At 47.6% G+C, this 13,794-nt stretch overlaps 1 protein-coding gene across 3 annotated transcripts in view; it reads right to left on the reverse strand.

The window, feature by feature from the left end:
* Positions 1-98: 98 nt before the first annotated feature.
* The window catches only part of TMOD1 (tropomodulin 1), a 71,569-nt gene continuing 57,873 nt past the window's right edge, over positions 99-13,794 (reverse strand). For 2 of the 3 annotated variants that reach the window (XM_041004583.1, XM_041004585.1), the window contains 2 exons: positions 8,937-9,081; positions 99-1,611 (listed from right to left, as the gene is read on the reverse strand). In XM_041004583.1, coding sequence (XP_040860517.1) covers positions 1,547-1,611; positions 8,937-9,081 — 210 coding nt within the window. In that variant the 3' untranslated portion in view covers positions 99-1,546. The remainder of the gene's footprint in view (positions 1,612-8,936; positions 9,082-13,794) is intronic. The other variant, XM_041004584.1, reaches the window with a different exon arrangement.

Genomic DNA, 13,794 nt, shown 5'->3' on the forward strand with positions numbered 1-13,794 from the left:
AGACTCTAGGTCACTCAGTGCTGCCATGATGACTGGCCAGGCTGCCAGGCACACGTGCCTGCCACTCAGGTCCCAAGAACCACATCCGCAGCCATCCATAGACCAACAGATTTAATGTTATGTTGCAACTTCCAGTGACGCAGAATACAGCTGCAGTTGTGTTCAGGGAGAAGCCGAATGGCACTGGCCGTCCCTGCAGCCTGATGCCATCCTGGGTCCGTTTGCAGCCTCAGTAGATGCTCTTCCGTGGTGGCGGAGCCCTGCCTCCACCTCCAGTTACCCTGTACCATCCATGTCCTCGGAGTTCAGTGTAGGAGACTTTTCCCTTTGCACTTGAGAAGTCTCTTAGCTCTTTGCTCATCTGTTCTCTGGCCTTGTTCTTGGTGAGATTTGCTGAATCACTAATGAAAGTAACTCCCCAAAGCAACAACAGAATCACATTAACTGGCACTGTGGTATCAAAAGGCACAAGGGAACTGTGGCTTAACCCCTTCTTGCTGGATCCCAGGAGATGCACATGATATGAAAAGGGGGATATCGGGCGATTTGGCTAGTGATTTCTGATTGTTTATTATCTGGATGTTTATCACCATCGTCTTTCAGAGGTCTAAGTTGCTTGCATGAGCCCAGTGGGCATGTGACTAATAAGAGGTGAGCCAGTCAGTCTGGTCTTGACTGTGCTAGCTATTGTAGCCCTGATGTGCAGTAAAGTGTCCCACTGCCGTATTGCCTCCATTAGGTGGCTCACCAACAGTGCAGCACACCAGGTGTTCTTGAATCCTTGGCTGCAGGCTTTCACACTAGGGGATGGATGGCATGCAGTGGGAAAACATTTCGCCTCCAATGTTGAATTGAAAACCATCCCAGATGTTTGTAAAGAACACCCCTAGTTGGGTTCATTGCCTGAGGTTAGTCAGGACACAGATGCACTGTTGGCCTTTTCATCATTTCTTCACACCCAGCAAAAGGAATCTCATGCCCTCCAGTCAGTTCCTGGCAGATCTTTGTGGCCTCGGGCTCCCTGTCTAAAAGGGAGAATTGTGTTCTTGCTTCACTATCAATTTGACAACTTTAACCCTGAGATTGTTAAAATTTAAAAGGGAGTTAATAAAGAATGCGTAACTGTTCAGTTTGCTAGGATCAGATTTGTAATAAAGAATTTGTCATGGTACTTGCAAGCCAGGTAAGAATTTACATATCCCAGGGGGCAACTAAAGCATGCCACACAGCAGGGCCACCAACACTGAGCTACTGGGGATGTCATTGACACCGTCATGCCTGATACCTAAGATCTATGCCGGTTTGAGGGCTTCTTCATTTTTAAATAACTAGACTGAACTTCTGTGACTAAAGGAAAACTTCACATTAATCATATTTTATAAAATTCTCAACTACAACCAACTAGTTAAACTAGAAACCTTAGTGCATAAAGAACTGAATCACGGTAGGGTCTGTGCTGGCATTGTTGCTTTCTGGTCTCCACAGCAGAGCACAGCCCGGCAGCAGAACGTGTCCAGTTCAAAGGCAGGCTCTGCACCTCCATGCCCTAGACACCGCTGCGGCACCTGGGAATGATGGGCCCGGTCAGGTCAGCCAATCTCCTCTTCCTCACTGAAAAGGAATGGAGAAAAGATGTCAGCTGGTTGTCCCTGGAGACAGGAGCCACCACTGGCACTGGGATGGCTCTGGGAAGCCCCTCTCTGATTGCATTGTTAGCAACTTCAGAAGCCACCTGTTTGTAAAGAACTGTGAGGAAAAACCCATCAGTGCTTGGTACAGAGAGGCTGTGGCAAGGGACACCATCCATAGTGTCCTTGTCCCTGGTCAGATGCACAGTTCTGTTTTGCTCAGCTCATGTTTTCCTCTTTCCTGCAGAGGTCCTCTAGCTAAAGGGTGTTCCTCCAATTCTGATAAGAGTTAGGCTCCGTAGATCTTACTGAGGCTGAAGTCATGACCTGGTGAAACCGTTTATCTGTCCCAGCTTGCTAGGAGTCCCCCCGACAGTCGCCTGCTAACATAAACAGTGATTTCAGCCCTGAAGGTTACCCTCTCCCGTGCTGTGTCCCCTTATGCTTAACCTTGATATTTCCCTGGAGACAAGACAGTTTATACCTAAACACTGTTCACAAGACAAAGTGGTAGAATGCCAGAAAGGGAAGCAGCAGCCAGGAGGTTGCAGGCCAGATATGTTAAAGAAGTCCTTTGCTTGTAACAGGGAGAGTGCTTTGAAATGTATTGTGATGTGGTCAGACCAAGCAGCAAATCAGATCAACCACAAGGCAGAAGGGTCATAGACCCCTGGAGTTAGAAGGCGGCAGTTAGGGGCTCATGCAGCAGAGACAGGAAGCTACTGCCGAGGGAAAAGTCTACAAAAATTTGTCTTCCAGTACTCCAGCAGAGATAAACATGTGGCAGAGATATATTTGGATGTCTTGGGCATCCAAAACACTCATGGAGCTGTTGCTCACGTGGGTGGGAGCTGGGGGAATGTTCTCGGGGTCACATGGGTCACCCATCCTGGGGCCCAGAATTCAATCTGTGCCTGAGCCCCTTCCCCAAGCCCAACACTTCAGTTCTGAAGAATAATTAGCAAATCCAGGTGGGCCATCTCACTTGGGGAGAAGATCTGTCTACCCCAGTTCCTGGAGAAACCAGAATATTAGATGGCTTGGGGACAAATGTGCAGGGATCAAAAAAGAGCAGAAGAGCTTTGCCCAAAGTGGCTAGGAGTTGACATGAGCAGACTTGTAAGCTTCTCTGTTAGCTGTGCAGTCATATCCAGGCCTGCCCAGAGCCCCTCCTGAGGTTGTAGATTGTTAGCACTAACCCCACTCCCAGGATGGCAGAGGGTACATTTCATGCTTAAAGCAGGTATCCAGGCTGGTGATTGCGGGCCTCACTGTGGCACCTTCCTTTCCACGAGCTGGTCTCATCCATGTGGGGCTGTCATCACTGGACCACCTCTGGTGCTTCAGAGGTTAGTCTTCTCTATGGAGAAAAGCAGAGCACCACAGGTCCTGCGCCCTGCTGTGGTTCCCACTTGCACTTGTTCCCATCACTATACCTGGAAGCAGCAGGAAAGGCCACAGGCCACAGCCTCCTGTCTCCTTGCCAATTGCCCTGCATGCACTGGGCAACATTCTACACTGGGAGAAGAGAAAGGAGCCTATGAGATCACATGGTTTTCCTCCCCTCAACCAACCCCCATTTTAACGATGGAGGAAATGAGACCAAGAGGAGAAAGGAACTTGCCCTGAGTAAGGGTAAATAAAAGTACAGGCTGGGTCTTCCATTGTTCAATTTGCTTTTCTTTTTAAAAACTATTTCTTACACATGGTTGCCACAACCAAAGACTTGCCATCGGCAGAGGCACAAGGAATCTTGAGCTATATGGACCAGCCACACACTATTTGTTGCCTGAACCCCTCTGTCACTTCATGTCCAGTGGACCAGCTTGTCTTTGGGAAGCACTTTCATTTATAGCATTTATTCAACAGCATTTACAGAGGACTCTCATGTACCAAGTGCAAGAACAAGAAATAAAACAGGAAATCAAGCTCCACAAACAGCACATAAGCTTTGGCAGGTCCCTGGCACAGCCCCCTGAGGTCTGAAAGGCACAGTGAATGAAGTGACCACATCTTCCTGAGAAGGGAAGGTATAGGGTTGAGGATGACAAGTGTTCCCCCCTTGCATTCGTAGGATGGTCTTTAATGGGACTACCTGGAATGGGTAGAGAGCCTGCCAGTTGGTTGCTCCTGATGTAGACAGCACAGGCTGTAGAGCCAAGCTGCTGGTCCAAATCCCAATTTGGGCTGTGCATTATGGGCAGTTTACATGTGTCTCCAAACCTCCATGACCTTGCTACGAGGTGGGGAGGAAAACAGCCTCTCCTCCCCCAGGGGGATGGGAGTTACAGAAATGAGTAAGATCAACATGTTCAGAATAGCACATGGCACACACTATATGCAGTGCAAGTAGCAGGTCTGCTACTGAGAGGTTTAGAGGCCCTGGGGGAATTGAACCTGGCAGCACCTGGAGCCCATCCAGGGCCATAAGCAAAGAACAGGTAAGATGCCCATGTGGGTAGCTGGAGGGCCTGGTATAAGGCCAGGCTTTGAGACCCGTGTGGAGGTGATGGCTGGGGTCAAGGTAGCATGTAGAATCCCAGATTTCTGGCTTGGTTGGCTGGGAGGAAATTGCTTTTTCTGAGACAGTTTTGGGGGGTAAAATATGACAGAGAATCTAGAAATTCCACTTCTGGACATTTTCCCAGATTTGCAATGAGTTTGTCAAAGAGATATCTGTATTCCTGTGTATGCTGCAACCTCACAGCATAGTTGGTTAGTCACCAGAATGCAGAATCAATTGGAGTGTCCCTCAACAGATGAATGAATAAAGACAACATGGTGGACATGTACACAATGAGATGCTATTCACCTTACAAAGAAGGAAATTCAGTGTGGCATGGCAGGTAAAACTGCCATCTGTCACACTGGCATCCCATAATTGGCACCTATTTGTGTCCCAGCTGCTCTGCTTCTGCTCCTAGCTCTTTGCTAATGCACCTGGGAAAAGCAGCAAAGGATGGCCCAAGTGCTCAGGCCCCCACATCTGTATAGGAAATGGATAAAACACCTGGCTCCTGGCTCTGACCTGACAACCCCGGCTGTGGCAGCCACCTGCAGTGAACCAGAAGATGGAAAATCCCTGTCCCACTCGATTCCTTTCAAAATAATTGGTTTAAAAAAAAATCTGTTACTTGCAACACCATGGGTGGAGCTGGAGAATATTATTTGGGGTACAAGACAAAGACATGTGTTCTTACATGTGAGACCAGCAATCACCCTACACAGAAGCAGAAGCTTGGAGTCATGGGGAAGTGACAGAGTGGACAAGATCTCAGGAGGGCACAGGAGGAATGGGTTTTAGCTCTCTTGCACAGCATGGCAAATACAGCCAATAATAGTCTATTAAGATAAGTGCTTGGGATAAAGATGTTGTGTAGCTTGATTTAACTGTCCCAGCTTGTAATCCTAAATCATAACATCACCCTATACATGCAACAATTCTAAATTTTCAATTTACAGTCAGATGCTTAAAAATTTTGAGGTGTGCTGTTCCTAAGGTTGTTCCAAAGGCCTTGGAGGACATGGGAAACAAGCACCCCACCTGCATCGTACTGACTTGGAGACTGAGTTTGTCAGGAGAGGGTGACTGAGTTTGTCAGGAGAGGGTGGGGCCTGATCTGAACTATAAATAGTGTACTGATAGGTGTGCCTCAGACAGGGTTGGGGAGGGGCAAGGAGCACACACGTGGATGAGGATCCACGGCTCTGCTCCTGCCCCACGCCCACCCACCATACCCGGACTTGCTACATTCAACACAGAACACCTGCCCCACAGCATATTGTACATGGGGTGGGCAGAACTGAAGGGTACCAATGAGGACAGGCCCAGACACTGGCTGACATGTGGCCTTGGGAACTGAATGTCCCCGAGGAGCTGGCACCTAACAGGTGAGGCAGGTGGCAGTGAGTGGGAAACCCAAGAGGTCTGCTCCCTTCCAACCAAGCTGCTAACCAGCACAGACCGCAGCCCTGGAGAAGAGCCAGAAGGATGCTTTCAGGATGTCAAGATTCAGTCGGGGGAAACCTGACAACCTTCTGTTTACTACAGCATCCAGAACAAGATGAGAACTATGTGCCGAAAGGAAGCCAGGAGGCAACTGTCACCATTGCCAGCCATCCTCTTGTGGAAATAAGTAGATGGGCACAAATTTGCTGTTAAAGTTACAACTCCTGGGCCCCCTAGTGGTAGGAATGTTGCCTGCAATGATTCTGTACCCATGCCTTCTGTGGAAAGCCCAAGGGGGCAGCTGCACACAGGTCCTGCGCCCTGCTGTGGTTCCCACTTGCACTTGTTCCCATCACCATACCTGGGATCAGCAGGAAAGGCCACAGGCCACAGCCTCCTGTCTCCTTGCCAATTGCCCTGCTTTGGCCAACACTATTCCTTCTGCTTAGTCTCATGCCCAGTCACAGGTCCTCCCATCCTTTGAGGCCTTTCAGTCGCTGCTGCCCTATAAACTGGGTCCCACTGCTTAGTGTTTGTACCCCAAATATCCCTCTGGCTACCTGCTGCAGCCCTTGCAGGAGTGCCTCCTCACCTCGCTCATGCACCTGTATCTTCCTTTCACGGCTATTCAGCCCCTCCTGCCCTCCTAAATCAGGGCACTTGGCTTCACTGGATTCTGGCCTCAAACTTCATTTCCTCACTTGGTTTGGACTGACTTTGTAGGCACTGCTGATTTTTCAGGCATGCCTTTGAGTCTTTCTATTTTTTTTCCCCTAAAAGGTGAAGATTCTAGACTTGGAGAACTGGCCCTTCTGCCACCCCTTATGTCACCGGGCACAGCCCAACAGCATACAAAAGCTGCCCAGAAAATGTTCATTGTGACAAACATCTCTGTGACACCAAGCCATTGTGTGCAATACTCCCTCATGCCTGGCTCCCACTCCCACAGCTGGCTTCAGTTTCTCTTGAAGGCAATGAGGAGATCGACTGGAGTTCCTGTCAGCTTCAGCACCCTTTGCTTCCTTTAGGGGCCTGTGATGGTCCCCATAAGGGAATCAGACCTGAGAGTTTGATCTCAGACCTGGGAGAATCCCCAAAAGCCATTTGTTCCATTATCCCAGTGCTCCTGTGACACTCAACCTCTGGCTACTTGGGTCCCCTGTTGCAAAAACAACAACCCCCAGACTACTGTGCCATTGGAGGACAAAGAAAAAAAAATGACAAAACCCCCAGATCACTGTGCCATTGAAGGACAAGGAAAAAACCAGAGGACAAAACCCCCAAACCACTATGTCATTGGTTAGCCCAGGGGTAGGCACTGAGAGACACATACAAATCTCAGTCTAATCTGGGAGGAAAACAGGAGATTGTTTCAATACCAGAATAAAACTCAAGGATATCAAATACTGATTGGACAGCTGGATCACAATCATGCCAACAGTTCACTGGCCGGCCTTTCACAAGGGTCTGGAGTCCCATATAGACTCCAGTGCGAGTTCCAGTTGCTGCATTTCTGATCCAGCTTCCTGTTAATACATCTGGGAAAGCAGAAGATGGGCCAAATGCTTCAGCCTCTGGTTCCTTGTGGGAGACCCGGGGAAACCGACACCTGGCCTTGGCCTAGCCTAGCCCTGTCTATTGTGACCCTTTAGGAAGTGAACCAGCAGATGGAGGATCTCTCTCTCTCTCTCTGCCTTAACTCTGCCTTTCAAATCAAACAGATAAATGTTTTAAATTTTTTCTCCTTTTTTTTTTTAAAGAATTATTTATTTTTACTGGAAAGGCAGGGTTACAGAGAAGTTCATCTGCTGGTTCACTCCCCAAGTGGCCAGAGCAATCAGAGCTACGCCCTCCAATCCAAAGTCAGGAGCCTTATCTTGCTCTTCCATATGGGTGCAGGGTCCCAAGGCTTTGGGTCATGCTTCCCTGCTTTCCCATCCCAGAAGCAGGGAGCTGGATGGGAAATGAAAAAGCCGGGACGCATCAGCACCCATATGGGATTCCGGTGCTTGAAGGAAGAGGCTTAGCCAATTGAGCTGTAGTGCCAGGCCTGTAGCAATGTTTTTATGCATGGGCGTTTCTGGATCCCAGGCTCTAGAAAGCAATGGTACCAGGTGAGCAATGAGTGAACAGCACCTGAGGTGTCCTGAAGAGCCAGAGCCTCCAGCATCCACACCAAGCCTCTTCTGGAACTCCTTCATGTGGAGCCTAGTAACTCCATCTGAAGTGCATGCAAAGTGTGTCGTTCTGTGCACATGGGTCTCTGCGGCCCGGCCTGGAGCATGCACAGCTACCACTGAAGCCCACTCTTCCAGTCTCAGACAGTCACCAGGCACCCGCCTGAACTCTGCCCTGCGCTGTAGATCAGGGACCAGAAAAAGCTGTGCAAAGAACACAGCTGTGAGTGTGAGAAACACAGAGGAGTCTGTCCTTGAAAACCCATAGTTATTTCATAATGTCATCCAATACTAAAACATAAACCCTTTTCTTAAAAGAACTTATGCTTCTTCCTCTTGTTTAACAAGAATTATGTAACTCAGTTTGTTTTCCGCTTGTCTTAGTTCCAGGAACAGGCATGATCAATCATGTTAACAACCTAGACCTGCTGCTTGTCTTTTTCCCCTCTTTTGTTTTCCTAGTATCTTGTCAGTCTTGCTCCCTTTCTTGGGGACTAAATCAACAGCAGGAAGAGCTTGTGGAGCAGCCTGCAGAAGCAAGGTGATGATTAAGCACATTCAGCTGACTTTCTATCTGCTCATCATCAAGACTATGACGTTTTATTTTTCATTACAGAAAAAAAATGTTAACTAAGACTGAACTGCTCTAACCTGTTTGTACTTTACCACAAAGTCAAGATTTCAACTTTTGCTTTAAAAGCAGCGTGATGTCTGCTTGGTGTGGGATTTTGGTGACAGGGTTGGTGGCTGCTAGAGGACCTTTGAGGCTAAAGCCAAGCTGGGATCTCTGAGGACTCTGCATTCAACCAGGGATATTCAGATCAGACTCCTGGTGAGCAGTGGGCCCTGCCGAACCCCCCTATCGCTTTCCACCAGCGTGCTGCAGCATGTGTGGTGCCAGTGTGCAGCAGTTAGTTGTCCGCCTAGTTGGGGTGGGGGAGGGACCAGGGAGGGGAGAATTCTCAGCCTCAGCTCCTGAACTGAAGGTCTAGGGGCAGAAACCAGGCACCAATGGAGGAAACAAAGCAGATTCATGATTCACTCAATGTCAAAGTCAGGGGTTAGCTCAGAACTCCCTGGGAGCTGTTGCAGTAGATTTTCCCTGATGCACCCAGGGCCAAGTGGAGGGACTGACACGCAGGGGCAGGGCAGGGGCAGGGCAGGGAGCAGGATTGCACTTACCAAGGTCATTATTATTCATCATGGCATTGGATGCCCGCAGCCGGGGCCCCTGCTGGGTAAAGTGGTAGCCGAATTTGAGAAGCGTTGCATTTTTTTCCAACATGTTCACAATCTCCATTTCTACTTTGTTGCCCAGGGGCTGGCTCTTTGATTAAAAACAACAAGAAAAAGCAAACAACGATTTACTACTTACTCTACTGGTGCAAATACCTAATCCACCTCTCTACCCAGAATCCCTGAGTGGTGTCTAGGGATTTTAGTCCCTCTCCCAGAGTAGGGAACTAGCACCCTTGAGAAATTGAAGCTGGGAGCCAAGAGCTGGGATTCAAACCCACCTCTGCAGAACCCCAAGAGACCCTCCTTCCCGTTACTCCCTCACAGCCCCTCTCAGATCAGGTATCCAGGCAGGAGCTCCACCTCCCAGGAACCCCTCTACCAGCTGGGCATACTAATAGAATCAGGTCCTCTAGGTGGAGTTTTTAATGACTTTAAAACAAAAAGAACCAGGTTCCCAGGTGAGGTGATTCCAGCATGCTGCGAAGCTAGGTAACAGGTGCTTTAGACTAATCTCTTCGACTGATGTGAGGGGGCAGAGGAGGATCCAGATGTCAGCAAAATCATTCTAGAAAACAGGAATGCTGAGGTTCACGTTCAAAGTCTCATCCTGATCTTATCGAGTCCCCTGCCTTCCCATTCATAGTGGTCACCAGAGAAGCATGAAAAGACCCAAAGGAGCCAAAGCACCAGAAAGACCTGGCCACAATCCTTAAGGCTGCTGGAATGGGTATGATGAGAATGCTCATTGTGGGCTTGTTTAAACCACTGGAAGGAAAAGGAAAACCAACCTTCACTGAAGACTACAAAACAACACTGGATGATGTTAGAGACCTAGAAAGCAAAAATCCCATCTTCATGGGTCAGAAGATGCAGTATTGCTGGAACGCTGTCAAATCTGTGGAGTAATCCTTATCAAGATTCCAACTGCCTCTTTTTTTTTTTTTGCATAAATGGATAAGCTGATCCTCCAAATCTCACAAGAAAATGCAAAGGACCCAAAACAGAGAAACTACTTTGAAAAGCAAAGAAAAAGTTGGAGAATTCACACACATTCTGATTTCAAAATTACTATCAAGCTGCAGTAATAGAACCTTTAAGGTAATGGCTTGAGGTAGACATACAGATGATGGAGAAATAACAAACTCCAGAAATCAATCCACGTATCTGTGTGAGATTGTTTTTCAAAAGGGGTACCCAGACAATTCAACAGGGGAGCGAATGGTCATTTCAAGAACTGGTGTAGACACACCTGCATATTCACATGCCAAGCAATAAATTTAGGTTTTTGCCTCACATCGTACAGGCAAGTTAACTCAAAAGTCTAAATCTAAGAGTCAAAACTAAAAAACTCTTTGGAGAAAATTTTCACGATCTTGCCAGTGTTCTTATGATATAGCATTAAGTACAAAAATGAAAAAAATAAAGAAAAAAACATATGCTGAATTTCACCAAATTTAAAACTCTTGCACTTCTCAAAGGACTCTCAAAAGAAAGTGAAATTATAACATACAGAATAGGGAAAAATGGAAGTTATATATTTGACAAAGACAATTATCCAGAATAAAGAACTCTTAGGACACAATGGTAAAAATAAATAAATAGGTAAAAAATTGGAGAAAGGATTTGAACAGATATCTCTTTCTGAAGAAGATATTCAAGTGGCTAATAAGATCTGCAGCATTGATGATTGAGAAACTGCAGAGCCAAACAACATTGACATTCTATTTCTCACACACACACACGATACCTCTAATGAAAAAGACAGTAGCATGTGTTAAGCAAGAATGTGGAGAAAGTGGAATCCTTGTACATCACTCCTGGGGGTATAAAATCATGTAACTCCTCTGCAGGACAGTTTGGCAGTTCCTCAAAAGGATAAAATATGTCAAGTGATTGCTAGCCACTGGCTCATGGCTGCCTTATGGGCTAGCCAGACATGGGACATTTTCATCATCACAGAAAGTTCTGTTAGCCAGGGCTGCTCCAGTTGAATGTGCCCAGGGTCTCTCCCTTAAGATTTGGGGAACAGAAGTGAATGGAGGAACCAGCAGCAGATGAGGCTTAGAAGACACATCCATCCAGCATCCAAATAGACAAGCAGGAACTGCAGCTAAGACTCAATTGGTGTGATGGCTCAATTGATAATCCTCCCCTTACAAGCCAGTTTGCATCCCAGCAGCTCCACTTCTCATCCAGCTCCATGTTTATGGCCTGGGAAAGCATAGGAGGATGGCCCCAAACCTTGGGACCCTGCACCTGCATGGGAGATCCAGAAGAAGCTCCTGGCTGCTGGCTCCAGCCATTGTAAACATTTGGGAAGTGAACCAGTGGATGGAAGATCTTCCTCTCTCATTCTCTCTGCAAATCTGCCTTTCCAATAAAAATAAATAAATCTTTAAAAAAAAAAAGACTCCATGGAGAACCCCTCGCCAGAACTCATCTGGGGGTTCCACTGAGCAGGGCTAAGGTGAGCATGGTGGGCAGAGAGATGCTTGTGAAATGCTAGCAGCTCCTCTGGCAAGGTTCCCAAGAAGTTAGGAGAGCTCAGTTCTGTTCTTGGAGGACTTGGCAGGGGCCTGGGCTCTGAGCAGCTTGGCTTGGCAGATGGAACAGTGACCATCTGAGGCCCCAGAAGGAGCTGGCAGCTCTCTTTGCCCATGCCATTGAGCAGGACACTTACTGGGGGAGCTCTGCTACAATGCAAGACAGGTTGGTCTCAGAAAGCCTGATTCTTCCCTGGAGTGGAGGGACTGCCCAGGCCCATGGAGGCTGCCTCTGGGAAGCCCTCACATCCTGTGGTATGATCCTAAATCCAAAGCCCATTAACATGAATTGCCACCTTCTACCTGCTTGCACACCCAAGAGTGAACAAGGACAGGCAGGAGCCAGCATGCCCACCTGGAAGATGGGTGAGCCCAGCTGGTGAACACATGGAAGTTGGACCATGCTTCTTCAGTGTATTAATTTCATAGTCACAGCTTGATCTTGACTTGGGGTGATAAGGAATGCAACAAATCTTCTAGCCCCCAGATATATTCTCTTTAAAGATTTATTTATTTGAAAGGCAGAGTTAGAGAGGCAGAGAAACAGTGAGACAGAGAGGAGAAAATCATCCATCTGCTAGTTCACTCCCCAAATGGCCATAGACCAGGACTAGCTAGGCCAAAGCCAAAAGTCTGGAGCTGTGTATCTGAGTCTCCATGTGGGTTCAGGGTCCCAAAGACTTGGACTATCTTTTGCTGCTTTCCAGGCATATTAGCAAGGAACTGAATTGGAAGCAGAATAGCCAGGATTTGAACCAGCATCCATATGCGATGCCAGTGCTGCAGGCAGGGCTTGGCCTCACACATCCCACCAGATGTGTCCGCGAAGGAACTGCTTGGAAGACTCTGACAATCTGCTTGTCCCTGGAGGTATGTCAGGGCAACCTCTTCTCAGAGTCTCCCTAGATTGGGACTTGCATCCTTTAGCAACCTTGACAGTGAGTTGAAGGCAAATGAGAAGCTTCTCCTCTGAGAAGAAACCAAGGAGTACAGCACACCTGGAGGACTGGCCACGGCAAACTCTGGGCATTAGAAACAGGGAGAGGGGGCTAGGAAATCAATCTTGCCCACCTGTACATTTGTCTAATGATTCAGAAATCACTTGTGAGCCAGTCAGCCTCGTTATCGAAAAATACAAACGACGCAACAGCAGAATGAACAATACAGAGGAGTCTCCAGCCCCACCCTTTATACCCAGTCCCACTTCTAGTCACCATGGCCAGTGTCCAGTGGGGTGTGTGGCTATGCATGGCATTCCAAGGAACTTTAGAACGTTCACGGAAAAAGGGAAGGGGGAGTATGAGGGTTTTTTTTTTTTTTAATACAGAAGACATTCTGAAATCCAAGCACAGTTTTATCATAATGTGCATTTTTCCATATATGAGGACAGAAGCTTTGACATCAAAATACACTTGTACCTTTAGATTTATTTATCTAATTGAGAAACACATTGAGAGAGTGAGAGAGACTCATCTTCTCTTTCAGTTACCAAATGCCACATTAGCCAGGGCTAGACTGGGTTGAATCTGGGAGCTGAGAACTCAGTCCAGGTCTCCCATGTGGGTGACAGGGACCCAGCTGCATGACTTACTATCGTTGCCTCCCAGGAAGAGTCTGCATTAGTAGGAAGTGGGGGGTCAGGAGCCAGTGCAAGAATTAAGCCCTGCTTACTTCTTAATAATTAATAATTAATTTTTAATTTAGGCCTAAGGATACCCTGGCAAAGATGGCCATTTAGGTGGTGTCCACACTACTCTGACACGTGCAGTGCAGCTTGTATAGTGTGTATAATGTGAGAAGTGTTCCATAGGCTGGCTAGAAAGCCACGGAGTGCTAGATTATAAGATGGACACACTATGAATTAAAGTTATGACTCCCCAACCAAAAGGAGATATGCTCCCCATGGCAGGGAGGGGTCGCTCGGCAGGGTGGAGGTCTTCCCTGGCTTCCTGGCCCTGAGAAATCATGAGCTGATACAGTGCTGTAGTTATCTGAAGACAAGACAGTGAGGCTAAGTCGTTTCATTTGGGGATCATCTATGACCCAGCTATAGAGAACTGACACGCGCACGGACGGTGCTAAGTAAAAATAGCCAGCTATAAATCACCCCATCTGGCAAAGTGAGAAACACAAGCTGCTCCTTCAGCCGCTCTTCAAACACGAAGCATGATACGTATGTCAGATACTGGGATCAACAGCGGCAGTCCTGGCCAGCCGCCTCCAGCCTCGCATAAACCTACAACTGGGTTGTCTTTCTC

Source organism: Ochotona curzoniae, unplaced genomic scaffold (assembly GCF_017591425.1).
Source record: "Ochotona curzoniae isolate NIBS_2020 unplaced genomic scaffold, NIBS_Ocur_1.0 scaffold_3208, whole genome shotgun sequence".
Lineage (NCBI taxonomy): Eukaryota > Metazoa > Chordata > Mammalia > Lagomorpha > Ochotonidae > Ochotona > Ochotona curzoniae.